Source organism: Oratosquilla oratoria, chromosome 25 (genome assembly GCF_046742065.1).
Source record: "Oratosquilla oratoria isolate Oo_2021 chromosome 25, ASM4674206v1, whole genome shotgun sequence".
Taxonomy (NCBI): Eukaryota; Metazoa; Arthropoda; class Malacostraca; order Stomatopoda; family Squillidae; genus Oratosquilla; species Oratosquilla oratoria.
This window is the reverse complement of record NC_134801.1, coordinates 31,692,667-31,718,098: the sequence shown is the minus strand read 5'-3', so window position 1 is coordinate 31,718,098 and position 25,432 is coordinate 31,692,667. Positions and strand designations below refer to the sequence as shown.

The 25,432-nt window shown below is 44.0% G+C and overlaps 1 protein-coding gene across 14 annotated transcripts in view; it reads right to left on the bottom strand.

Moving 5' to 3' along the window:
• The window catches only part of Vps13D (vacuolar protein sorting 13D), a 250,150-nt gene that overhangs the window by 78,443 nt on the left and 146,275 nt on the right, over window positions 1-25,432 (bottom strand). For all 14 annotated transcript variants that reach the window (XM_076208559.1, XM_076208564.1, XM_076208569.1 and 11 more), the window contains 4 exons: window positions 19,711-20,028; window positions 19,411-19,498; window positions 13,651-13,778; window positions 13,311-13,535 (listed from right to left, as the gene is read on the bottom strand). In XM_076208559.1, the coding sequence (XP_076064674.1) occupies window positions 13,311-13,535; window positions 13,651-13,778; window positions 19,411-19,498; window positions 19,711-20,028 (759 nt within the window). The remainder of the gene's footprint in view (window positions 1-13,310; window positions 13,536-13,650; window positions 13,779-19,410; window positions 19,499-19,710; window positions 20,029-25,432) is intronic.

Sequence of the window (25,432 nt, the reverse complement as noted above, 5' to 3'; positions counted from 1 at the left end):
CATACGGTGCCGCACACGTAGGCGTCATGGGGAGCGAGTGTATTCACGAGGCTGCCATATCGGCGTCTTGATTATATATATTGTAGTCGCCCCTCCATAATGACATTCTTTCTAATTCTTTTGTAATCGCATTTTCTATGGTTATCAGAATTCACGGGTGAAGAGAGAACGATCAATATAAGCGGTGACTATATTTTATGATGCGAGTATTATTACGACACGTCGTACGGCTGGCATTGGCTGCTGCCACCGAGATCTAAGTCCATGACGCCTACGTGTGCGGCACCGTATGGAAGGGGTTAAGAACACCTGCCTTAAAGGATGCATGAGGAATGTCTTTGGAAGAAGAAAGTGAAAGGGCAAAAAATAGGTGTGAGTGGAAGGTAGCTGTAAATGGATAAAAGAAATGATGCAGTCACGTGGGATTTCTTCTTGTCTGATCTGTATATTTCTCAAGTGGATGGAGGAGGGGGGGGTTGTTCCATGTAGTGAAGCACTGGGGATAAACCCAACTAATAACTGTCATGGTTGACTTGAATGTGTGCAGCAGCACATCATATTTTGTGACTCCTCTCTGCTATTAATGTAATATGTGATTCAGATGAAATGATACAACTGAATGTTAAACCACCTCTGTATATATACTCCTCCTGGATGAGGAGGAGCCAAGATAAGAGTGGAGTATATGGGGATGGAATGTGTGGGAGTGGGTTTTATGCCTTTGTATTTTGGCTACCTCCCTTGCACGGGGGAAACAGCCATTGGTATATCTATGCATGCATATATAGCTATATGTTATCAATATAATCATCAAATATTACACTGCCATAAAGGCCTTTTTCCCTTTAAAAAGGGGAGTCAAGTCAAAACTTACATCCATCCCAAACCGACCTGATACCCCCTCTCCAAATACATTTGTCATACAGACCATATGTTTTTACTTTCTCATTTATTATTAAATGATTATCATGTCTATCTATATACCAAGGACCACTTTATCCCTTATAAAATTCTTTGAAAATTTAAGATTTGGAGCAGTGGTGGTATGGTGTATGTGTATGTGGGGGGAGGGAGGAAAAAAGAGAATTACTTCATATATCCAGATTACCCTTTGCACAATTAATTTGGATATGAGAGGGAATACTGCACTTAAAGCTCTCCACTTACTGCAGCCTTTCACCTAAAACATATCCAACATGTCATACTCATCACTCTTTGTACATCTCATTAGCCCAATTTTATCCACATTTACTCTCAACTTTCTCTTTTTGCACACTTTTTCAAGCTTCATCACCAACTGCTTTAGCGTCTTTGTTGTGGGACCACCCCCGAACCCCAAGAGTTGGGGACCACAATGCAGACGAGAGATACATCCCTTGGGGCAACAGAAAATCACACAACCCCAACTTCACACCAGAAATCCAAGGCCTCATCAGACAATGAGATGCACTTAAACACAATACCCCCCACACCTATCCTTCAAAACATAGCAGACCAAATACAAACACTAAACACTATGATTACCAATAAAATACATGAACAGAAAACACAAAATTGGCAAAAGTTTGTCAATACACTTGATCACAAAACAAACACCAACAAATTGTACAAAACACTCAACAGCATTACACTATCCAATAGTAACAGAACACAACACACTCTCACGCAGCAATAACCACAACAACAGGTAATTTACCCTCAAACAGACAACAAGCAAACACACTCATAAATCATTTTGCACAGACAAGCCATCTCACTTCTCACCCTGACACCGACACTATTTGATGTAAAAGACTTTCACACAGACTCAGGCTATACATCCTTCATAGACAGTCAGATAAAACACATAATAGATAACCTCAAGCACTCATCTGCCTGTGGTCCTGACAACATAAGTAACATCCACCTAAAACACATTAGACCACAAGGTATACATGCACTCACAAACATTGCAAACTACAGCCATTCACACAACACTATACCTGAAATCTGGAAGCATGGGAAAATAATCACCATCCCAAAACCCAATAAAGACCCAACAATCCCAACATCACACCTCCCAATCACACTTCTCTGCACCCCCTCCAAAGTTATTTAATGCCTCATACTTCAACTCATCACACCACATATTCCCCTTGCTGAATCACAACACGGTTTTAGGCCACTACACTCCACAAACACTCTTCTGATAAACCTCACGCAAAGAATTTTAGATGGCATCAATTCAGATAGGCCCCATCATAGAACACTTCTCATAACATTAGACATTAGTAAAGCTTTTGATGCTATCCCCCACCACAATCTAACAAACAAAATATATAACACAGACATGCACAATAACACCAAAAGATGGCTGGCCAATTATCTGGCAGGCAGGAATGCTTATGTGTCATATAATGGCCAATCATCGCACACCAGAAACATTAAGAATGGAGTACCACAGGGCTCAGTTCTATCCCCCACACTCTTTAATCTATACATGCATGATATACCCACACCAGACACCTCAGAAATACAAATCTCTTCCTATGCAGATGACATAACAATCACATGTACACATTGTAACACAGACAAAGCTGCAGAAATAATACAGCCATACCTTGATACACTCAACACATGGTTCATTACAGACTCAAAATAGCCCCAGCCAAATCTACAGCAACACTTCTCACCAACTGGACAAAAGAACACAAATACATACCTCATCTCTATATCAACAACACTCTAATACCACACACACACACACACCGAAAATTCTTGGTGTAACATACGATACATCCATGTCATTCAAACAACACATCACAAACATAAAAAATAAATGCACACCTAGACTCAATGCACTTAAATCAATCACTGAAACAACATTTGGACAAAACAAAGAAACTCATACTACAATATACAAACAATGCATATGCTCAGTGATGAATTATGCAAGTCCAGCATGGGAACCTAATCTCAGTGAGACACAAATCAACACCCTTCAGACCATACAAAACAAAGCCTTAAAAACAATTACAGGCTGCACATAAACAACACCTACAGACCATCTACTCTATGAAACAAAAGTCCTCAAAGTCAAGGATCACTTTGACATGAGAGGCACACAAACACTTCCTGCAGCCTCCACAAACATGGCAAACCCACTGCACTACATAGCATAACACCCACACACACCATGAAATATAAAAAAACACCCAAATACCTATATCACACACAAATACTCTCTTCTCTTCTTCCAAAACCACCAATTACCAGCCTCCGGAAACATATTCATAATCATATCACTCACTGCTCCATTAACACACTAAAAGACAACACATTGCTGCATGCCAGACCCTCTGATATCCATCCCACTGAATCCTCTATCCAACAAAAGGACAGAGTCCACCTGGCCAGACTGCAGTGCGGCCACCACTTAGCCCTTCTAAGCTAACTGAAGAGGTCTGGATGACTGCATTGTGGACAACTGCCCAGGATGTAACACTTCACCCCATACTATTCAACACATAATGGAAGACTGCATTATATACAATCATGCACACGAACAACACAACATACACTATAACGGATTTGTAGGAAAACCCTGGTATGGCCATGGCATTCCTTGGGAAGATGGGAATGCTCAGACAGACAGTCTAGGGAACGACAACAACAACTGCTTTAGTTTACCCTTAGAATCAGCCACAATTGAAATCTCATTCACAAACAACAAATGGCTAAACTCCCATGCCCCTTTACTCTCACTTGGTAACTTCAAACCTATGCCTAGTACCCTTCTATTTACCTCCCTTATCACTCCACTGTTATATATAATGAAAATCCATAGTTACAACACAACCTTGATGTAATCCCACCTTCACCTCAAATGATTCACTCTATTTTCAACACTCACACAAGCCCTACTACTCAAGCAAAAATTCTTAATCACCCACAACAGACTCCCCCACTATCCCATTTATGCACAACACACTCTGCATTGCCTCTGTCTACCCTACCATATACCATTTCCAAGTCCATGAACACCCCCAAAGACATCCTTACCTTCGATAAAAACTTCTTGTATATCTGCCTCATTACAAATACTTGATTTATGTATCTTCTTCCTCTCCTAAACACACACTGCTCTTCCCCAATCCTCTCAATTAACACTCTTCTATATCTCTTACTGACTACACCTAACACACTGAACCCTCTAAAACTGCTACACCTGTACAGTGCTCGACAAGGATGTATGAACGGTTAGCAAGAATGAGTGATGAGGAGTTTTGAGGACTGTTTTTGCTGAAATGCACAATCTTATATAAGAAATTAGCATATGGTTGCATTATTTGACCTATTTTCTTTAAAATGTGTGATTTTCATGTAATTTGATCAAAGAGAAGTTAAGTTTTTATTCTCTACAAAATTACCAACCACATACCATCCGACTCACTAATTGCCGACCTCAACCAAACAATGACGGTTTTTGCTCAAATGCAAAATTTTATAAAAAAAAAAAAATTAGCATATGGTTGCATTATTTGACCTATTTTCATTAAAATGTGTGATTTCCATGTAATTTGATCAAAGAGAAGTTACGTTTTTATCTTCTGCAAAATTACCGACAACAGCTATGAATACCGTCCAGTTTTTTCTGAAATGCACAATTTTATATAAAAAATTAGCATATGGTTGCATTATTTGACCTACAGTCAAACCTCGGTTTTCGAACATAATCCGTTCGAGAAGGCTGTTCGAAAAGCGATTTGTTCGAAAACCGAAACAATTTTTCCCATTATAATCAATGTAAATAATTTTAATCCGTTCCAAGTCTAAAAAACAACTTTTTCTAATTTTTTTTTTTACTATTTTACACCATAAACTGCACTGTATACTGTTTACCATAAATAAAAAAGGGTAGAAATAGACCATGTGTTTTATTTTAATAAAAGATATCCTATCTAAAAGTATAAAAAAAACAAAATGCAAACATTTCGTATGTTTTTTTACCAACTGAAACATACAGAACATTAAAGGTTATGATACAATAAAAAAAAATTAGAAAAAAGGGCATAAAATTGTTAGTAACATAGAGTAACATACAGTACAAGATCATGTGAACAAAAGCACATTTTCATCAATTTTTCGAAGGAGAATCATTTTCCATAAAAACGTCGGGTAAGTCGACTGGAAGTGTCGTCTCTCTCGCCCTTCTCTTCGGTTGGGGAGACGTTGCCACAGGGTGTTCCTTCCTTTTCATGAAGAACCTATCTAGAGTCACTTGTTTTTCCCTTTTTTTTAGAACTTTACGGAAGTGGCTAATAACAACATCATTAAATGCATAAACGGCTCTACTGCTTGCGGCTTTATCTGGATGGTAAAGTTCCACAAAGTTCTGGATATCATTCCACTTAGCACAAATATCCTTGATATCAGCAGTAGAGGCATCCTTCCTTCCCTCATCCTCATCAGAAGACATCTCCGTCAATGTCTTCTTCTGCTCTTCCTGAAGGTGCTGGAGTTCTTCTGTTGTCAGCTCGTCACGATGTTCGTCGATTAGCTCCTCGACATCACTGTTGTCCATTTCTAAACCTAGATTTTGGCCCATCCTGACAATTTCTTCAATAAGTTGAGTTTCCTCTTGGGCTTCCTCTTCCTCTTCAGCACCAACATCAGCTGTGCTTGATCCTGCGCCCACGAACCCCTCAAACTCTCGTTCCGTCACACACTCGGGCCACAATTTCCTCCATGCCGAATTCATCGTTCTGTATGACACTTGGTTCCAGGCTTTGTCGATGAGGGTGATGCAGTGGTAGATGTTAAAGTGATTTTTCCAAATATCTCGAAGGGTTAGCTGCGTGTCACTAGTCACCTCGAAGCATCGTTGAAAAAGGAATTTGGTGTAGAGCTTCTTGAAATTTGCAATGACTTGCTGGTCCATGGGTTGAAGCAAAGGTGTTGTATTAGCAGGAAGAAATTTGATTTTGACAAAATCAAATTCCTCTATCAAGTCTTCTTCTAAACCTGGAGGGTGGGCAGGAGCATTATCCATCAGAAGACAACAGCGTAGTGGCAAATTCTTTTCTTCCAAATATTTCTTGAAGGCGGGGGGAAACACCTCATGCACCCACTCAGTACAAATTTGCCTCGTCAGCCAAGCCTTTGTGCTTGACCTCCACATAACAGGCAATCTACCCTTGATAACATTATTAGCCTTGAATGCCCTTGGATTCTCAGAATGATAAATAAGAAGAGGCTTTACTTTAAAATCACCGCTAGCATTACCACACAACAAGAGAGTTAGCCTATCCTTCATTGGTTTGTGGCCTGGCAACGACTTCTCCTCACGTGTGATGTAAGTTCTTCGTGGCATTTTTTTCCAAAAAAAGTCCAGTTTCGTCCATATTGAACACTTGTTGGGGAACATATTGCTCGGCCTTGATGTAATCTGCGAATTCCACTTTAAACTTTTCCGCTGCTTCCTTATCTGAACTTGCTGCTTCCCCATGACGAACAATGGAGTGTATCCCACTTCTTTTCTTAAACTTTTCAAACCACCCTCTGCTTGCTTTAAAATCAAACCCTTCTGGAATAATGCTAGGATCTTTTTTTATCAAATCTTCATACAATTGTCTTGCTTTGGCACAAATTGCATCTTCACTAAGAGTATCACCTGCTAACTGTTTCTCATTTACGAAAATCAGCAAAAGTTTCTCCACTTCCTCCAATACCTGTGGCCTTTGTTTGCTAAAAACACTTGATCCTTTAGCCACATCACTTGCTTTAACCTGGTCTTTATTTTTTAGGATGGTGCTTATCGTCGATTTCGCCATCCCAAACTCCTTAGCCAACGCAGACACACGAACGCCAGATTCATATTTCGCTATTAATTCTTTTTTAAATTCAATAGTTTTGCGCACTACTTTCCTCTTTTCTTCACCACTTGAACTTGCTTTCTTTGGACCCATGATTAGGGGCTAATACACGATGCAAAGATGAAAAAAAGTCAGATTTACATAAATAAGAACGTCCTTAGCGTTCGAGTTCTCTCGGCTCGCGAGTGAGCCGCGTTCGGGTACGCTCGGCTTCTTTCGGTTTGTTCGAGAGCCGAAATTTGGTCAAGTTCTGAGACGTAAAATTCTCTAACTTTTTGGTCGAAAACCGATTTGGTCGAGAACAGAAGCGTTCGATAACCGAGGTTTGACTGTATTTTCTTTAAAATAGGTGATTTTCATGCAATTTGATCAAAGAGAAGTTACTTTTTTATCCTCTGCAAAATTGCCGACCAACTCGCTCATAGTTGACCAAACTCGAACAAGAACGGTTTTTGCTGAAATGCACGATTTTATATAAAAAATTAACATATGGTTGCATTATTTGACCTATTTTCTTTTAAAATGTGTGATTTCCATGCAATTTGATCGCAGAGAAGTTACGTTTTTATCCTCTGCAAAATTACCGACAACAGCTATGAATACCATCCGACTCCCTCATAGCCGACCAAACTCAAACAAGGACAGTTTTTGCTTAAATACACGATTTAAAAAAAAAAAAAAAAAAAAAAAAAAAAAAAAAAAAAAAAAAAAAAAAAGCCTATGATTGCATGCTACGTCGGCGGAGGACGCGGGCAGTTGTCTCCCCCCTCCTAAGCGTAGTAAACGGAAAGGTTGTACAATAGCCGCCCCGAGTCAGTCTCAGGCCAAATTGTCTCCTGTTCCTTCCCACAGGGTGGTTAGCTTCGACGGGCACGCGCCTCTGGCCCCCGCGAACTACCCCCCGGGTACGAGCTTTTTCCCGGATGCGTCCGCCGGCCCCGCGACGCTACCCGGCAGCTCCACCCCCCCACGGACAAAGGAACCGAGTTCGGAGATTCGGAGCGCGTCAGCCTCTTCTCCTCCTCGGGTAACCCCCAGTCCCCCTTCCACCCATCGTCAGACGAGCCGGGTCATCACCGGAACCCTTTCTATGCCCGGTGGGCAGGAAGCCCGAGGTGTACCCACACGCGCGTTCGTCGTAGGTGACTCAGCTTCGTCCAGAGGAGGCAGTCTCCCCTTGGCGTCTCCCGGACCATCCGCACCCAGGCGGGACTCTCCAAGCGGACATTCCCCGGACCTCCTCCCCACTCTCTGTTCACTCGTCACTACGTTGAAGGAACAGATGGAGGCCCAACGGGAATTTTTCCGCGCTTCTCAAGCGCGGTTCGTGCACCGCACGGAAGCTCGTGAGGAGTCACCGCCCCCAAGGGCCCCCCTCGACCAGCTTCCACTTGCTCAGCCCCCCCCCTGAACCCATCAGTGACGAGGATGGTAGCGTGAGGTTCCTCTCTGCCCGTGCCGACCCCTCCTACGCCGACGACGATGTCCACAGCGCCGTAGGGGGTGGCCACGCTCCCTTTCCCCTCCCGTTTCCCAGTCGGAATCCTCGATGGTGGTCCCACCTTCCTTCTCGGACGTCCTCGCGAGGGTTCGGAGGGCGAATCGACTGGGCCCCCCGAAAGAAGAGGAAGCCACATTCGAGTCTGACATCTTCATGACGGGCAACTCTCAGAAAGCACAGCCTACTCCCCTCCACCTTCCATGGAGTACGCAGACGGCGAGAGCCATGGCCCAGGCCTCCGACGCTCTCGCAACAAGGACGACCGAGAAGGCGCGTTGGCTTCCGGTCCCATTGGAACACCAGAAGCGCTTCTACACCCCATCGGGGTCAACCCTCAGAGCAGCCTCGATCCCGGCGAGGTTACCAGAGCTGGTTAAGGCGGACGCCGAGTCGCTGCGCAGACGAAACGTCCTTCTCTCCGGCAGGGAAGTCAGCGACCACATTCATTCACTGGCTCTGTCCCTGGCGGTGAACTCCTGGCTAGAACGCCTCCTTGCCTCGGCGAGGGAGTTCTTACCCGAACTACAACCCCAGGAAGAATGCGACCTCCAGGCTTTTTTGTCAAGCGCGAGCAGAGCCCTGAAGCATCAGGCTTCCGGTCTCTCAACGTCCTGGGCCAACTTCGAGTCCCGCAGGAGAGACACCATCCTCGGGGACCCCAGTGACCCCCTCCTCAGGGAGATTTATGCTCCTTTGAGGAGGGCCCCCCTGCTCACCCACACGCTGATTCCCCCGGATATGGTGGACTCGGCAATCACTAGCGCCAACCAGTTGCTACACAACAGAGCCATCGAGAGAACAGCCGTCTCTAGCTCGAGGCCAAGGACCACCCCCCCCATCGACCCCTCGGTCCTTTCAGACGCAGAGGCAGCCTTTTCGTCTCCCTAAGCGGGAAGACGGGCCCCCACCCCATTCGAAGTCCAAATCCCAGACAGGAAAGCCCCGCCCCTTCCCCAATAGAGAACAGGGGCGCAAACATCATAGAGGCTCTGGACCCCAACGCAGGAAATTCTAGGAACTCGCCTGCCCTCCCGCACAGGATAGGAGGTTGCCTCTCTCTCTACTGGAGAGAATGGGAGGCTGCCGGGGCGGAGGACTGGACCATCCAGGTCATCAAGGCGGGCTATCGTCTTCCTTTTCACACCATCCCCAGCCTCTCCCCCTATCCCATCCAAGTCAGCAACTACCATCCGGACTCGGATCGCGGGCGGGCCCTAGTGGAGGAAATCTCCACTCTGCTTCAGAAAGGAGCGCTCGAGGTAGTCTCAACTCCGGACCCGGGTTTCTACTCGAGGCTATTCCTCGTACCAAAGGCTACAAGGGGGTGGAGACCTGTCATCGATCTGTCTCCTCTCAACAAGTTCCTTTCCCTGACGAAGTTCCGGATGGACACCCCAGAGGCCGTGAGGGCGTCTATCAGGGAAGGGGACTTCATGGTGTCGCTGGACCTCCAGGACGCCTATTTCCAAATACCTGTGCATCCCTCATCCCGAAAATTCCTCCGCTTCGTCCACAAGGGCACCACCTTTCAATTCACCTGCCTATGCTTCGGCCTCTCCACAGCACCCCAAGTCTTCACCAGAGTGTTCAAACTCGTCTCAGCGTGGTCCCACTCCAGAGGAATTCGCCTACTCCGTTACCTGGACGATTGGCTGATCCTGGCACACTCCGCCCAGCTATGCCGCGACCACCTGGGTACGGTCCTAGCCTTCATCCGCAAATTGGGCTCCATGGTCAACCAGACGAAGTCAGATTTCATTCCAAGACAGAGAGTCACGTACCTGGGTATGGTTCTGGACTCTTCCCTCATGCAGGCATTCCCAGTAGAGAAGCGAATCCAGAATCTCTCTTCTCTCGTCGTGCAGGCACTATCGACCGGGTTCCTCACGGCCAAACAGTGCCAAGTCCTCCTGGGCCACATGGCCTCCGTCGAGAGGTTAATACCCAGGAGCAGACTGAGAATGCGACCCCTACAGTGGCTCCTCAAGTCCCAGTGGTCCCCGCTAAGGGGAAACACCCGTCAACACATCACCCTTACCGGAGAGGTCAAGCATTCTCTTCTCTGGTGGAAGGACCCGTGCAACCTGCTTGTGGGGATGCCCCTCGGCCCATCTCCCCCCGAAGTCCTCCTCTTCTCCGACGCCTCCAAGGAGGGCTGGGGGGCCCACCTCAACGACGATCACATCAGCGGTTCCTGGTCCACGGTCGAGCGGACAGCCCATATCAACTGGCTAGAATTGAAAGCGGTACTGCTGGCTCTCCGTCACTTCTCGGGTCAAATCTCGGGGAAAGTTGTGGGCATCATGTCGGACAATTCCTCGGTAGTAGCCTACCTGAACAAGCAGGGGGGCACAGTCTCCCAGGACCTCTGCCATCTCACTATGGAGATCCTCCTATTAGCCGAGAACCTCCAAGTGGCACTCAGAGCTCGCTACATCCCAGGGAAGAAGAATGTCTGGGTGGACCACCTCAGCAGAAGGAGTCGGGTAATCAGCACGGAGTGGTCCCTCCATCCGGAAGTGGCGACCTTCCTCATCAACAAATGGGGCTCCCCTCTGGTGGACCTTTTCGCCACCAGATGGAACCACCAGCTCCCGGTGTATTTCAGCCCTCTCCCGGATCCGCTGGCAGCGGGAGAGGATGCTCTTCTGCAAAGCTGGGACAACCTCGACACCTACGCTTTCCCACCGTTTCCCTTGCTCCAGAAGGTGCTCCAGAGAGTACGAACCGCATCCAACCTTCGGATGACTTTGATCGCTCCCTGGTGGCCGGAAGCCCCATGGTTTCCAGACGCCCTCGAGCTAGCAGTGGAGGAGCCCCTGGCCCTTCAGGGAAGATCCGACCTTCTACATCAACCAGTCAACGGGGCCTGGCACAAGAACCCGTCAGCCCTGGCGCTTCACGCGTTCAGACTATGGTCCGGATCCTCCTAGAGAAGGGTTTCCCCAAAGAAGTGGCAGAAGACATGTCCTCCCCTATTCGCTCTTCCTCAGCTACCCTTTATCAAGGGAAGTGGAATGCTTTTGCAGAATGGTGCCACTCCCGAGCAATAGCCCCAGAGCAAGCCACCATTCCTCTGATTGCCTCCTTCTTCCACTTCCTCCGGAAGTCCAAGAAGATCTCCCTCTCGGCAGTGCAGGGCTATAGGGCAGCTCTTAATCAGATGTTTTCTCTGAAGGGCATGGATCTAGCCCTGTCTCCAGAAATTTCCATGCTCTTCAGACATTTCAGAAAATCATGCGCCCCCAGGGAGATCACTTCTCCTCCATGGGATGTGGCATTAGTCCTCAACGCTCTGCGGGGCCCCCCTTACGAACCCCTCCGAGATGCTAATTTCAAGGACCTCACCTTGAAGACAGTTTTTCTCTTGGCCCTGGCGTCTTCCAAGAGGGTCGGGGAGTTGCATGCCATCTCTTATCGAGTCGCCCACTCGAAAGGATGGCAAGAGGTCTCCTTCACTTTTCTGCCCCAATTCATTGCCAAAAACCAGGATCCGGCCAAAGCCGACCCTAGATTCTGGTCCTTTAGTATTCCTTCCTTGGACGACTTTGTAGGGGGCGAACATGCGGAAATGGTCCTATGCCCGGTACGTGCTATCCGGACCTACCTCAAGAGGACGAAGGATCTTAGACCAGACTTGCCAAGACTGTTCGTCTCTACCAGGGGTACACCCAAGCCCGTCACTAAGACTTCCATTTACATTGTTTTCCTCTGCAAACTTACCGACCCCAGCTACAAATATTGTCTGACTCATTAATAGCTGACCAAACTCGAACAAGAACGGTTTTTGCTGAAATGCACGATTATATATAAAAAGTAGCATATGGTTCCATTATTTGACCTATTTTCTTTAAAATGTGTGATTTCCATGTAATTTGATCAAGGAGAAGTTACGTTTTTATCCTCTGCAAAATTGCCGACCACAGCTATGAATACCGTCCGACAGTTTTTGCTGAAATGCATGACTGGTCAAATTACATAAAAATCACACATTTTAAAGAAAATAGTCGAAATAATTTAACTATATGCAATCTATTACACTAATACCACAATAGTAAGAAACTTAATAGAGTGTAGTTTGATCCATACCACCAGTGATCATAGATGGTAGGCTGGACGAATCGTAGCTGTGGTCGGTAATTTTGCAGAGGATAAAAGCGTAACTTCTCTTTGATCAAATTACATGGAAATCACACATTTTAAAGAAAATAGGTTAAATAATGCAACCATATGCTAATTTTTTATATAAAATTGTGCATTTGAACAAAAACCGTCATTGTTTAGTTGAGGTCTGCAATTAGCGAGTCGGATGGTATGTGGTTGGTAATTTTGTAGAGGATAAAAATGTAACTTCTCTTAGATCAAATTACATGGAAATCACACATTTTAAAGAAAATAGGTCAAATAATGCAACCATATGCTAATTTTTTATATAACATTGTGCATTTCAGCAAAAACAGTCCTTAACACTCCTCATCACTCATTCTCACTAACCGTTCGTACATCCTTGTCGAGCACTGTATATGTCCCCCTTCTAATTGTATAACAGAATAATACTTTCACCTAATCCAACAGTACACTTCCTTGCCTTTGATGCACTTTAGACAAGCTCACCAGGTATTTCACTATAAATACTCCACTCTTTGTCAGAAATTCCATATGACAATCATACAACCCAGGTTGCCTTTCCAGCTTTCATCACCTTCAATGATGTCTGTGTATCCTCTTTTGCTATTGCTGCATGCCAGACCCTCTGATATCATGTAAAAATGTAATTTGGAAACGAAGAAAAGATGTGATAGCGATAATTAATAATGTGCAATTTGGTTACCCTTACCACTGATGAAATCCTAAACAATGAAAAAGGAAATATCACACTTGATAACATTTCTAGTTAAATGTCGGATTAATATACATTTTTCTATGTGCCTCAAAAAAATCTAACAATTACTTACAAATGATGAAGTGAAGCATTTCTGAGCAATCATCAACTCATGAGAAGACCTATTTTCAATCTGGAAGCGAGGTGAGAATGTGACCATGTAGGTGTCTCGATATCGGCCCCGACCAGGCCTGACATCAACACCCACAATGTAAACAAAATCTGGTCGAGTATCCATCAAGCTCACACGAAGACGACGCACCCACGTGCCCTGAGTTAGTGGCAGTTTGTGGCAGTACTGAAAACATGGGTAGATATGAGACCTTCAAATATATTACTGCTCCCTATCTACCAATAATCTATTGCATCCCTCCCCATAAAAGGAATTTCCTAAAAAGATAGTATTCACTTACTTGTGGCTTTGCATCTTCATGAAGCCTGTTCCCCACTCTGGCCAGCAGAAGTGGTGTTGCATCACGATCAGTGAAAGAAAAGAGGAGTGGAGCAGCACATCTTGCCATTTCATGTTCTTCATCCTGGCCTGTAAAAACATACCATCAGACTCAAGATCATTAATTCCTGCAAGACCAAATGATTAGAAATGCATACAATATTCATTGTAGTCATTCTCAAAGGAGATGCTAGGAGAATGATTGTGATGGGAGAGAAGGATAACAAGGTTGTAAGTAAAGAACATATACAAGTAACAGTGAAAAAGATACATACATACATACACACACCAAAAGGCCCCTTTTCCCTGCAAAAGGGATGCCCAGTCAAAGTATGCATCCATCCCACACAGATTTTTCTCCCTTGCCTACTGCTCAGGTCAGAAGCAATGAAGCAAGACACAACACCACTACAGCAAGGTCCAAGAGCTGAAACTGCTTTACTCCCACTACATTCACTAGCCCCTCCTACACTCAAGAATCTACAGAGCAGACAAGAAGAAATCCTTTTGGGCTGTGTCAATCTATCACCCATTCAGAACCATTCTCCATTTACACCTATCTATTGTCCTCTCCCTTCTCTGCTTCATAGGTATTCCCCTTGCACCCCACTCCATTAACCCATCCATCCACCCCATTTTCAGTCTTCCTCTCAAATTCACTTCAAGACATATCAAAAAGTCTGTTCCCCCTTATAAGATGGATGGCCAGCCATGGCATGCACCCACCCTTCACCCATCCAACACCCATTTGTTTTCTCTTTTACCTTAGCTCCTTGTGGATGAATGGACTGGGTTGGATAGTTGTTAATGTAAAATGGATGATGGGACTGTTTAATGTGTGTCTATGGGAAGGAAGTGGATAAGTGGCTTGGAGGAGTGCATGTATAATTCCAAGGTACAAGTAAATTCAGTGTTTAGGAAGAAAGTCAAGGATATGAACCTATGGGATACGGTGATGGATGGAAGGGTGGGAGATAGGGCATTAATGGACTACATAGTGGTAACCAGGAAAATAGTAAGAGGAGTTAAGGATGTACATGTTCTAAGGGGAGGGAGTGGAGGAATATCAGATAATTTTTTAGTGGAAGGTAATTTGAGAGTGGAGGATAGATGAAGAAAGAGGAAAGAGGAAAAGGACAGAAGGTAAGGAGGTGCTGAAAGTAAACTGCTTAAATGAGAAAGAAAAGGAGAAGGAGTACAAGAAGAAACTGAGAAAGGTGTGGGAGGGGGTGAAGGATAGAGTAGAACTAGGAGTGGTGGAGGAATGGAGATGGTTCAAGGAGGGAGTTACAAGGTGTGCAAAGATGGTGTGTGGAACAAGGAGGATGGAAGGAAATAGAAGGAAGGGTAGTGAGTGGTGGGATAAGGAAGCAAAGAAGGTTGTAGAAGAGAAGAAGCGAGCTTTCACAGATTGGTTACAAAATATGATGAGAGAATCATATGAGAGGTACAGAGAAAAGAGAAGTAAAGCATACGATAAAAGGGGCAAAGAGGAGAGCAGATGTGAAATGGGGTAAGAGTATGACAGAAAACTTTGAAAGTAATAAAAAGATATTTTGGAAAGAAATTAAGAGAGGACGAGGAGGCAAATCAAGTAGAGAAGAAAAGGTAAAAGGTGCAGATGGAGAGATGATAATGGAAGAGAAGGCAGTAAGGGGAAGATGGGCAGAATATTTTAGGGAGTTGGTAAATGTGAAGGAGGATAGGGAGGGAAAGATAGTTGCAGTGGGAAATGCTAAGAAAATGAGAGTGATGAGTGAGGAAAATGGAGGAGAAATAAGGAAGGATGAAGTGAAGGCAGTTAAGATGATGAAAGCAGGTAAAGCACCTGGTCTGGATGGATGCCATGCAGAATGTCTAAAAAAAGGAGGTACAGTGATGGTGGACTGGCTGGTGAGGTTATTTAATGTTTGTTGGAGAGAGGGTAGAGTGCCAGAGGACTGGAGGAGTGCCTGTATAGTTCCACTTTACAAGGGAAAATGGGAAAAGTGTGAGTGTGGTAGTTTCAGAGGGATTAGCTTGTTAAGTGTAATTGGGAAGGCTTATGGGAGGATCTTGATTGAGAGGATTAGGAGAGGAACAGAGGGAGTAATTGGCGAGGAACAGTGTGGATTTAGGACAGGTGGGGGTTGTGTAGATAATATTTTTGTGGTAAGACAGATATGTGAGAAAGCTATAGGAAAAGGTAAGGATGTTTTTTTGTTTTTTATGGATCTGGAAAAGGCTTATGACAGGGTAGATAGGAAGGCACTGTGGGAGGTTTTGCAGATATATGGGATAGGAGGAAAGCTTCTAGGAGCTGTCAAGAGTTTTTACGAGAGTAATAGAGCATGTGTCAGGATTAGAAATGGAGAGTGGTTTGAAGTAAAGGTGGGACTTCGTCAGGGATGTGTTATGTCGCCCTGGCTGTTCAACTTATACATGGATCGGGTGGTGCGAGAGGTAAATGCAAGGGTGGTGGGTCAGGGATTGGAGATGTTTAAAGAAAATGGAGAAAAGTGAGAGGTGAGCCAGCTGTTGTTTGCGAACGACACTGTGCTTGTAGCAGGATCAGAGGAGGGATTGAGGAAGTTGGTGACAGAGTTTGGGAGAGTGAGTGAAAGAAGAAAGTTGAAGATAAATGTGGGTAAAAGTAAGGTGATGAGATGTACAAGGGGTGAAAGTGGCAGCAGACTGGAAGTGAGCATTAAGGGAGAGTGACTGGAGGAAGTGGATAGTTTTAGATACTTGGGTGCAAATGTGATAGGAAAGGGTGAGGTGGAGGTAGAATGAAGATTGAGAGAAGCGAGTAAATGCCTTGGTGGATTAAAAAGTGTGATGAGGAATAGACATTTGGGAATGGAGGTTAAGAGGAGACTGTATGAAGGAGTGATTGTGCCAACAGCACTGTATGGGGTAGAAACATGGAACATAAGAGAGGAAGTGAGAAGGAGTTTGAATGTATTTGAGATGAGGTGTATGAGAAGTATGATGGGGATTACTAGGCTGGATAGAGTGAGAAATGAGGAGGTGAGGAGGAGAACAGGGGTGGAAAGGGAGTTGGGAGATAGGGTTGATGAAAGAGTATTAGGATGGTTTGGACACATGGAAAGAATGAGTGAAGAAAGACTTGTAAAAGAGGTATGGAAGGCAGATGTGGAGGGAGTGAACATGAGGGGGCAACCTAGGATGAGATGGATGGATGGGGTGAAGGGGGCTTTGGAGAAAAGGGGAATGTCTGTTGAGGAAGGACAGGAGTGGACAGAAGATGGGTGAATGGAGAATGGTTGTATATGGATGATGTTGTGATGCATGAGGTGGAGTGGGTGGGGGGATGGGGGGTGTGGTAGTATGTGTGAGCAAAATTTGACGCAGCTTGAAGGGATTTCTCCCTGTCTTCTCCTTTTCTGCATGGGGGGATGGAGAGGGGGGGTCGCTGATTTAATGAAGCGGCCTTGCTGTGGATGTGCTCTGTCTTGCGACACTGATTCTGACCCAAGGCAGTGGACAAGGTGCAGGGATGACCCGTCATCCAGGAGGTGCTAAGATAAGAGGGAGGGTGGAGGGTGGAGGGGAGTGGAGTGTATTTAGGGATGGAATGGGTGGGAATGGTTTGATGCCTTTTTCTTTTTGGCTACCTCCCTTGTAAGGGGGAAAAAGCCTTTGTATATGTATGTATGTGTATACCAAGGGCTTCTTCCCCCTTCTAAGGGGGGATAGCCAGTCAAGGCACACACCCACTCCCACCAATTCCACACCCTTGTTTCCCTCTCATCTTAACTCCTTGTGAATGAAGGGTCATCCTTGTCTCTTGCCCAAAGCCTGGGTCAGAGGGAAATGCAGCAAGACACAATACATTCACAGCAGGGTCACTTACACAGTGACCCTCCCTCCATGACCCCTCATGTGGAAAATCAAGATGGGGAGAAATCCCTTTGGGCTGCATTGAAATATCACCCATACACAACCATTCTCCACTCAACCCTATTCCCTACTTTCTCCATTCCTTGCTTAACAGACCTTCCCCTTTTGCTCAAAACCCCTTTCACCCCCATCCATTCATCTCATCCTTGGTTATCCTCTCAAGTTCACTCCACCCACCTCTGCTTTACACACTCTTTTTGTTAATCTTTCTTCACTCATTCTCTCCATGTGTCCAAACCATCCTAATAGTCTTTCATCAGCCCTATCTGCCAGCTCTCTTTTCACCCCCACTCTCCAGCTCACCTCCTCATTTCTCATTCTAACATTGTAACCCCTATTATACTTCTCAAGATACTTCGTCTCAAACACATTTAAACTTCTTCTTTCTGACTCCTGAATTTCAAGCCTCTTCCCCATACAGTGTTGTGGGCACAATCACCCCTTCATACAATATTCACTTTGCATCCATTCTTAGATGCCTATTTCACATGACACTTTTCTATCACCCAAGACATTTCCTTGTTTTTCTCACTCTAAAGTTTACCTCCACCCCTACTCCTCCATATTCTGCCACATGTGGCCCCATATGATTAAAAACTACCTACTTTCTCCAGCCTCATTCCTGTTAAGACTTACTTTCAAAATTTGATTATATGGCCAATGTTATTGTGCTGGTACTGCCTTAAGAGCTGGATGGCATCCTGAATGCACATATGGTTCTAAGCAAGTAAATATTTGGGGGGTGTGTGTGAAAAGTGTTATGAAAAATAGGTATCTTCAGGCAAATGCAAAATAAAAACTATAAAAGAATAACTGTGCCTACAGCACTGTATGAAGAAGACATAGAATTTGAAAGAGGCAAAAAAGGAAGTACCTAAGTGCAGGGATGACCCGTCATCCAGGAAGTGCTCAGATGAGAGGGAGGGTGGAAGGGGTGTGGAGTGTATTTAGGGATGGAATGGGTGGGAGTGAGTTTATGCCTTTCCCTTTTTGGCTACCTCCCTTGAAAGGGGGAAAAAGCCTTGGTATATGTATGTATGTACCTAAGTGTTTAAGAAGGATGATGGGAGTTGTGATGATAAAGAGTGAGAAATGTGGATGTGAGAAGGAGAGTGGGTGGTGAAAAAAGGTGGCAGATATGGTTTACCTAATTGTATTATATGGGAAGGGGAGCTATGCTCATAGTGACCTGTCTTTGTATCTCACAACGTCTATTTTGTTAAATTTTGTATGGTGTTTGCACACACTACTGTTTCGCCCAATTTCTTCCAGACATCCACCACTTTGTGTGGAAACTTTTTTTTTTTCCAATCTTTTCTATAACTATCCTTTTTGAGTTATTTTCATGTCCCCTTGTTTTTCTTCTATCCCACTTTAACAAGTCTTCTCTGTCAAAGACTTCAATGCCTTTCATGATTCTGCAGACAATGTTTGGACACATGGAGAGAAGGAGTGAAGAAAGACTAGCAAAAAAAAGTGTGGAAAGCAAAAGTGGATGGAAGGAACTTAAAATGATGATCAAGAATGAAGTGGATACATAGGGTGAAGGGATAATGGACACAAGAGGAGTGTCTGTTGAGCAAGGAAGAGAAGGCAAAAAATAGGACTGAAAGGAAAGTGGTGGTAAATGGATGAGGAAATGACATGCATGGCCTGAATGTATTTCTTGTCTGCTCTATATATCTCAAGTGAATAAGGGGGGGGTTGCCATGCAATGTAGTGGCAGGGGCAAATCAACTCCAGCTGTTGGGCTCTGTTGTGAATGTGCTGTGTCTTGCTGCACTGTATTTTCTTCCAATCTGATAAAATTACAACTCACCTGCTGCTTCATTATTAACTCCTTCCTGCTTGAAAATCAAGGGTAAACCTGTCTTGTTGATGAGCCAGTAATGAGCAAACACAAGAATCTGGAACAATCCATTTAGTACAGTATAAGAAAATATTGGAAAGGTTACAAAGAAACAATCATAACAATAATAGAAAACTAAATAAATAAATAAATAATATACATATTCTTCTACACATTTACAACAGCCAGTTACTTTGTGAATACCATGTTAAGCAGTTAGAAAATCAGCATTTTTAACTACAAAGGGAGCAAAACATTAAAGTGCCTTACCTTCAAAGCTCCACCACACTGAGGTTTGCCTTTGATAAAGACATACAAGGGTCTGTTCTGATTATCACACAATTTGACAGCTACTGTATACTGTGTGTTGGACGGGTTCAGCGTCACCTCTCCTTGTTGTCGAAACATGTCTGTCCACAGTGTAAGTGTAATGCTTTGGCTTGGATCTATGGAGTGAAGACATGCATCTTCTCCTGGCCTAATGCGTCCTGAATTGCCAGTGGTGTGAACTTCATAGTGTAGGTCATATGGCAGGAGATTAACCATTGTCAGTGGGCTGATGAGCATTATTGTATGTCCTGGCTGGATCTGGCACACAAAGAATGTGAATAAAAAATTAATTTAACAAGTTCGTGATAGGTCATGTAATTAAAAAAATAATGAAACTTTTCTTGTCAGATTTTACAATACACAAAACAATCATATATATACCAAAAGCCTTTCCTCCCTTACAAGGGAGGTAGCCAAAAAAACAAAGGCATAAAATCCACTTCCATCTATTCCATCCCCACACATTCCATTCCAATTCACCCCCCTCCCTCACCTCCCATCTTTGCTCCTCCTGGATGACAGGTCATCCCTGCATCTCACCCACTGCCCTGGGTAAGAAGCAGTGCAGCAAGACCTTCCACATATGTCTTACTAATCTTTCTTCACTCAGTCTTTCCATGTGTCCAAACCATCCCAATACTCTTTCATCAACCCTATCTCCCAACTCCCTTTCCACCCCAGTTCTCCTCCTCAACTCCTTGTTTCTCACTTTATCCAGCCTAGTAACCCCTACCATACTTCTCAGGCACCTCATCTCTGCAATCTTCTTCTGTGCTTACTCAAGAGAATAAGCACAGAAGATTGCAGATTGCTACAAGAAGACCTAGACAAAATATGAGAATGGAGTCAGAGATGTGAAATGAACTTTAACAAGAAATGTAGCATAATGGAATTTGGAGAAAGCAAAAATAGAATATCGGGTCAATATAAAATTGGAAACAAGGAAGTCAAAAAAGTCGATTCAGAAAGGGACCTGGGAGTGATTATCTCAAGTGACTTGACACCTGATAAACATGTCAATAAATTATTTGGAGACACTTTTAAATTATTAAGATCAATGAAAGTGGCCTTTGACTACATGGATGAAGAAATGGTAAAGAAAATAGTGGTTACACTAATAAGACCTAAACTAGAGTATGCTGCAACACCTAGCCAAAAAAAAAAAAAAAAAAAAAAATAAAATCAATCAAAGAGCAGCGACAAAAAGGGCACCTACACTATCAAATTTAACATACAAGCTCAGATGGGAGAAATTACATCTATCAACACTGGAACAGAGAAAAGAAAGAGGTAATTTATTGACCATTTTCAGAATTATGAAAAGGATGGAAATTCTTGATATAGACGACTTATTAAAATGGGACAGAAGAAAACCAAGAGTACATGAAAAGAAGCTAAAGAAAGACAGCTACAGAAGAGATTAAAAAAAAAAAAAAAAAAAAAAATCCCACATAGAGTGATTGATGTCTGGAACAAACTAAATGGAGAAACAGTGAGTGCAAAAACTATACAAGATTTTAAGAATAAACTGGATGCGGAGAGATACGAAAACAGGTCACCACGAGCATAGCTCGTCCTGTAAAATACAACTAGGTATATACATTTAAACTTCTCTCTTTTGTTCCTGTTTGTCTCATACAGTGCTGTTGGTACAATCACTCCTTCATATAATCTCCTCTTAGCATCCATTCCCAAATGTCTATTTTTCATTACACTTTTTAATCCCCCAAGACATTTACTTGCTTCACTTAATCTACATTCTACCTCCACTTCCACCTCCTCCTTTTCCTGCCACATTTGCTTCCAAGTATCTAAAGCTATTCACTTTCTTCAGTCTCCCTTAATTTGCTACCATTCTCTCCCCTTGTACATCTCATCACCTTACTTTTACCCACATTTATCTTCAACTTCCTTCTTTCGCACACCTTCTCAAACTCCATCACTATCTTCCTTAATCCCTCCTTTGATCCTGCTACAATTGCAGTGTCATCAGCAAACAACAATTGGCTTAGTTTCCATTTTTCTCTATTTTCTTTAACCATTTCCAATCCATAGCCCATTACTATTCTGTTTACCTCTTGGACCACCCCATCCATGTATAAATTGAACAGCCAAGGCAATATAACACATCCCTGGTGAAGTCCCACTTTTACCTCAAACCACTCACTCTCTCCATTTCTAAATCTAATACAGGATGTATTAGAATACAATGATGCCTACATAGGCATCATGAGGCGAGAGTGAGTATATGAGGATGCCAATGTTGGCTTCCTGATTATATTTATTTTGTAGTTGTACTTGAGTGACCCTCTAATTCTGTGAACAGGCTTGATCACTTTTTCAGTGGTTACAAACATACTGGGTGAAAGAGAATGAGTATAACAGCTGTAACTTTATTTTATAATGCATGTATTGTGATGCATCATCGTACTTCAGGCAGCTAGTGTGCATGCAAATATTTGACTTGTACTGAAGAAGATAACAGCTTTCCTCCTATCCCATATATCTGCAATACCTCCCACAGTGGGTATTACTTAGATAAAAGAAGTTAACATTTCCTAGTAATTTTTCTTTCAAGTCTGCTAACTACAAACATACATACATATACCAAGGCTTTTTCCCCCTTACCAGGGAGGTAGCCAAAAAGGACAAGGCATAAAATCATTCCCACCCATTCCATCCCCAAAAACACTCCACCCCTCTCCACCCTCCCTCCCATCTTAGCACTTCCTAGATGATGGGTCATCCCTGCACCCTGTCCACTGCCCTGGGTCAGAAGCAGTGTCGCAGGACACAGCACATCCACAGCAAGGCCGCTTCATTAAATCGGCGACCCCCACTCTCCGTCCCCCCATATAAAGGAGAGGACGGGGAGAAATCCCTTCGGGCTGCGTCAAAATTTTTGCTCACACACACTACCTCACCCCCCATTCCCCCGTCCATTCCACCTCATGCATCACATCATCATCCATATACAACCATTCTCCATTCACCCCTGTCTTCTGTCCTCTCCCGTCCTTCCTCAACAGACATTCCCCTCTTCCCCAAAGCCCCCTTCACCCCATCCATCCATCTCATCCTAGGACGTCCCCTCATGTTCACTCCCTCCACATCTGCCTTCCATACCTCCTTTACTAGTCTTTCTTCACTCATTCTTTCCATGTGTCCAAACCATCCTAATACTCTTTCATCAACCCTATCTCCCAGCTCCCTTTCCACCCCTGTTCTCCTCCTCACCTCCTCATTTCTCACTCTATCAAGCCTAGTAACCCCCATCATAGTTCTCAGACACTTCACCTCAAACACATTCAAGTTCCTTCTCTCTTCCTCTCTTATGTTCTATGTTTCTGCTCCATACAGTGCTGTTGGCACAATCACTCCTTCATACAGTCTCCTCTTAGCATCCATTCCCAAATTTCTATTCCTCATTACACTTTTTAAACCACCAAGGCATTTACTCGCTTCTCTCAATCTACATTCTACCTCCACCTTCACTCCACCTTTTCCTGCCACATTTGCACCCAAATATCTAAAACTATCCACTTCCTCCAGTTGCTCTCCCTTAATGCTCACTTCCAGATTACTGCCACTTTCACCCCTTGTACATCTCATCACCTTACTTTTACCCACATTTATCTTCAGCTTTCTTCTATCACACACTCTCCCAAACTGTCACCAACTTCCTCAATCCCTCCTCCGATCCTGCCACAAGCACAGTGTCGTCCGCAAACAACAGCTGGCTCACCTCCCACTTCTCTCCATTTTCCTTAACCATCTCCAATCCCTGACCCACTACCCTTGCATTCACCTCTCACACCACCCCATCCATGTATAAGTTCAACAGCCAGGGTGACATAACGCATCCCTGACGAAGTCCCACCTTTACCTCAAACCACTCACTCTCTCCATTTCTAATCCTGACACAAGCTCTACTACTCTCATAAAAACTCTTGACAGCTCCCAGAAGCTTTCCTCCTATCCTGTATATCCGCATAACCTCCCACAGTGCCTTTCTGTCTACCCTGTTGTAAGCCTTTTCCAGATCCATAAAGGCCCAAAAAACATCCTTCCCCTTTCCTATAGCTTTCTCACATATCTGTCTTACCACAAAAATCTGATCTACACAACCTCTACCTGTCCTAAACCCACACTGTTCCTCACCAATTACACCCTCTGTTCCTCTCCTAATCCTCTCAATCAAGATCCTCCCATAAGCCTTCCCAACTACACTTAACAAGCTAATCCCTCTGAAACTACTACATTCACACTTGTCCCCCTTTCCCTTGTAAAGTGGAACTATACAAGCACTCCTCCAGTCCTCTGGCACTCTACCTTCTCTCCAGCAAACATTAAATAACCTCACAAGCCAGTCCACCATCACTATACCTTCTTTTTTAAGACATTCTGCATGGCATCCATCCATACCAGGTGCCTTACCTGCTCTCATCATCTTAACCCCTTCCATACGGTGCCGCCTACGTAGGCGTCATGAGGAGCAAGTGGATTCGCGACGCTGCCATATCGGCGTCTTGATTATATTTATTGTAGTCGCCCCTGTGTTTTTACATTCTCCCAAATGTGCCCTGAATCCCATTCTCTGTGGTTTTCAAAATTCGCAGGTGAAAGAGAGAACGATCAATATAAGCGGTGACTATATTTTATGATGCGAGTATTATTACGACACGTCGTACGGCTGGCATTGGCTGCTGCCCGCGAGATTTAAGTCCCGTAGTGAAGTGGTTAACTGCTGCCTTCACTTCATCCTTCCTTATTTCTCCTCCATTTTCCTCACTCATCACTCTCATTTTCTTAGCATTTCCCACTGCAGCTATATTTCCCTCCCTATCCTCCTTCACATTAAGCAACTCCCTAAAATATTCTGCCCATCTTCCCCTTACTGCCTTCTCCTCCATTATCATCTCTCCATCTGCACCTTTTACCTTTTCTTCTCTACTTGATTCACCTCCTCTTCCTCTCTTAATTTCTTTCCAAAACATCTTTTTATTACTTTCAAAATTTTCTGTCATACTCTTACCCCATTTTACATCTGCTCTCCTCTTTGCCTCCTTTACCTTTTTCTTTACTTCTCTTTTCTTTTCCCTGTATGTCTCATATGACTCCCTCGTCCTATTTTGTAACCAATCTGTGTAAGCTCGCTTCTTCTCTTCTACAACCTTCTTCATTTCCTCATCCCACCATTCACTACCCTTCCTTCTATTTCCTCCTGACCTTCTTGTTCCACACACCATTTTTGCACACTTTGTGACTCCCTCCTTGAACCATCCCCATTCCTCCTCCACGCCTACCTCTACTCTATCTTTCACTCCCTCCCACTCCTCCTTCAATTTCCTCTTGTACTCCTTCTCCTTTTCCTCTTCGTTTAAAGAGTTCACCCTAAGCACCTCCATACCTTTTGTCACCTTTCCTCTTCCTCCATCTGTCCTCCACTCTCAACTTACCTTCCAGAAAATGATCTGATATTTCCCCACCCTCTCCCCTTAGCACATGTACATCCCTAACTCTTCCTATCATAATCCTATTTACCACTAAATAGTCCATTAGCGCTCTATCTACCACCTTTCCCTCCACCACCCTCTCCCATGTGTACTTATGCTTGAGTTTCTTCCGAAACACTGTATTTGCTATCATCAACTCTCTTTCT